At 42.6% G+C, this 3,534-nt stretch overlaps 1 protein-coding gene across 3 annotated transcripts in view; it reads right to left on the reverse strand.

Moving 5' to 3' along the window:
• The window catches only part of larp1 (La ribonucleoprotein 1, translational regulator), a gene marked incomplete in the record, with an annotated part of 69,611 nt that extends 66,357 nt beyond the window's left edge, over positions 1-3,254 (reverse strand). For 2 of the 3 annotated variants that reach the window (XM_014028575.1, XM_014028573.1), the window contains 1 exon segment: positions 2,657-3,253. In XM_014028575.1, the coding sequence (XP_013884029.1) occupies positions 2,657-2,987 (331 nt within the window). 3 annotated transcript variants of the gene reach the window in all.
• Positions 3,255-3,534: the final 280 nt, after the last annotated feature.

Here is a 3,534-nt window from a genome sequence, read left to right on the forward strand (position 1 = left end):
TTTTTTTTTGTCAACAACAAACCATTTAAAAAAGAAATAAACTGTACATGGGTAAGTCTTCTTTCAAAAGATGAAAAAATGCCCCAGCTTAAAATAATAATGGGGTTTTGTTGCTCTTATGGGTGTTCCATTTTGCACTGCATTTTTTTCATAAACCTACAAGTTTTTCATGTTAGATAGGCGGTTGTCCAATTTATAATTATACCTGCTCACACTTTATATAGACTATCTTTAATGTAAACACAGTTAGCTAAACAGTCAAGACTAAATCTTTTATTGCCTAAATGGGAGCCCTGCACCAACCTAATAACAGTCTTAAAATAGTTTTGTTACAGTTAACAAGTGAACTTTACAAAACCCAATTGCAACACCCAAATGTTTATTTTACCAATTTTACTTATTAAATTTCTAACATAAAAACAAACAAAAACATTTTCCAATAAATAAGAATAAATTTAAGCATTTCGATTTTTCTGAGTGTTTTTAATTAATGCCTCCTCAAACCTCACATACATAAATACAAACAAATGGAGTTTAAAATGCATTAATTAATACAACTGGTTTAGTTTTACTTTGATTACAGCAGGGTCATCAGCAGGTGTATATTACCCCTTCACAATATTAAATAATTGTATTTCTCATAAAATAAGCTTAATTAATTACCGCAGAACATGACAATTTTTTAATATCCGATTACTCAATTAATCGTCAGAATAATCAATAGATTAATCTATTACTAAAATAATCGTTAGCTGCAGCCCTACAATATTGCAACAACAAAACAAAGTGTCACGTTGTGATAGCAGTTATACATGTTCCACACAAAAACACAACTGTGAAAGCAACATGTTAGTCTCTGATGACCATTTAGAAACTAAAATAAGCAAACAGCGTCATYTTCCTATAATAAATCTGAGAAGTTTAAATTGTTCCTCAGTTTGGAGTCACTGCTCATTATCGGGAACCAGACCAGTATAAAACCACTCACTACAAATCTGCCATATCCTCAAGTAGCAAAGGTTCATGGGAAATTTTATAAATTAATAAAATATGAGTTTTGCTGGCCTTATAAAGTGTGCAAATCTACATGTGGGGTTAAATCTAATCTAAATGTCACTTTTTGCTTGTATTTCACATTTTATATTTAATCTTAATGTATCAAAGATAAAGTCAGAACCAGGAGTGAAAACTATCTGTACCACAGCCCCTTTTAGTTATTGAGCCAATGGATGAAATGACAAAGTGGAAATACTTTTTCTACAAAGGACGACAGGTTACAACCTAGTAACAATGTCAACTGCTGGTGGGCCAAATCAAATGGCTTGGCGGGCCAAATTTGGCCCGCGGGCCCCACTTTGGGCTCCTCTGTATTAGTAGATTTACAATGTAAGACAGTTAATTGTAAATAAGATAAAACATGAGATAACCTTTGGATCTAAATGTTAATCTGAGTTGTCTCATCAATAATCACTTCAAATGGCTTTGAGTTCACTAATAACGTATTAGTTTTGGCATAACTTCGTGTTTCCCAATCACAAATTAGTGATTACACCACACTAGTGATTGCAGCGCTGCTGCAAAAAGTGATGACGCTCCTGTTTGCGTGCTAATGTGATGCTAACGGCAGCTAGCAGGGTGAAAACAGGAGTTTTTTTTCTCTGACAGCAAATCCACGACATGACAACCGGACCCCTAAACACAAAAACACCCCGACTACCTCACACTGGAGACCCTCAACTCAGAAAGCATCTTCGGAAGCAGAGACAGCTCGATACGCAGCTAGCTAGCAGCTTTTTCTCTCGGGCAACACGTGGAATCAACACGTGACGTCTCATAACAAACCTGCTCCTTTTTAAGCTAATAAACAAAGAGTTTTACATCGGGACATGACGTTCCGGTGCTGACAACCGAACCACGACGAAACCCGAGCAGCCTGCGTGTTTTACATCTACACAACAGCAGGTAAAGATTAGCAACACTGATGCTAAGCTAACATCTGAGTGGGAAGGGCTCGCCGACAGACTAGGCCAGAAGTTAGTGTGCTATTGTTAGCCGGCTGCTCCTGGCTTTATTCTGCTGCAACGACTGTGGACAAGTCTGTAAATGTCTGGCACAGCTGCACATCTTCAACACAAACAGGTACAGGGAAGTAAAAACTACTTTAAACACTCAACAAGCCCAGGAGAAAGTGTTCAGAAAAGACTAGCATGGCAGCAAAAACATGTTGAAGCAAACTGCACATTGTCACTAAAAGGAAATAAAGTGTAAATGTGTGCAACCCTGCATGATAACAATCATTAAAAAATGTGATAAAAACCTGCAGCTTGTTTGACAAGCACAAAGGTTGTTTTAGAAATAATGCACCTTTAATTSTGTTGATAAATAAAGATTAAGACATATTTAAAAGGCAGTGATTGAACATTTTTCGTGTTTTTGCAGGGTGTGCCTACTTGTGCAGTCAGCCACCCAGTGACCCTAAGAATAGCCCAGACTATAAGGACTGGACTCTAAATATAACCTGGCTGACAGCGCTGGGCCTTTTTAACACTAATAATAAATGCTCAAGTAAAAGCTTGATTTGTCCAGGTGTGCCCAAAGCCGGACACACAACCGTCACAACAACACTGACAGCCTGTGGCAGGGTGGGGGTACGTACCGGTGTGAGCCTGTCCGTTCACGCTGACCACGGTCACCGCGTTCATTTTTCTGGTCCACGGGTTCACCTTGGGCGGGGGAGCTTCGGTGAACTCCTTCCTGCTGCCGCCTTTACCGGCCTCCTCGCTCGGCTTGTCGTCGCTGTCACAGGCGCCGCTGCCCGGTTCAGCCTCCCGTTCGGCGGTGCCTCCCTGCCCGGGGCTGGTGACGCTCCGCTCGGCCCCCTCCTCTCCCCGGCCGCTGTCCGGCTCCTCGTCCGGGGCTTTACCGTGCTCCTCCGCCGCTGTGGCGAGCGGGTTGCCGGGCAGGAGAGCCTCCACCTGAGTGGCCATTTCCCACCGCCGTCGTTTTCTTCCCCCCTCAGGATTACCAGCTCTCCCACCCCCCTCCTTATTTTTCTGCCTGGTCCGAATTAGCTTCAGTTTCAGGGAGGGAGGGATTTAAAGTTGTTCCGCGGGGGTCTGCCGCTCCTCGACCACACAAGCTTCGGCCTGACACGCGGAGCGGTCGGACGCCGAGTTGAAACACGTAAAAACTCAAAGAAACGTGTCCGTGGGGGCCTCACAGGGTAACAACCTTATCGCCACCACTAGCAGCAATATGGATGATCCCCACCACGCGATAGATGGGWGCGCGCACGCACGTTGTGGTGAAGGCGGAGTAGCCACGTAAACGCAGGGAGCGCGCTTCTAGCGTCAGGTGGAGGATGCTGCTTTCAGGTGCTTTTAAGGCTTAAACGAACTGTGAAATGTGTGTTTTTATTATTATTCACGTGTCTACGTTGTATTTTAAAGCTAAAAGTAGCATAGCTTTTAGTTAGCCAATGCTACGTTCAGGTAGCATTTAGCTACTTTTGGGCTTTTAGCTAACCCGTTTGCT

The sequence above is a fragment of the Austrofundulus limnaeus genome, unplaced genomic scaffold, assembly GCF_001266775.1.
Source record: "Austrofundulus limnaeus strain Quisiro unplaced genomic scaffold, Austrofundulus_limnaeus-1.0 Scaffold782, whole genome shotgun sequence".
Classification (NCBI taxonomy): Eukaryota; Metazoa; Chordata; class Actinopteri; order Cyprinodontiformes; family Rivulidae; genus Austrofundulus; species Austrofundulus limnaeus.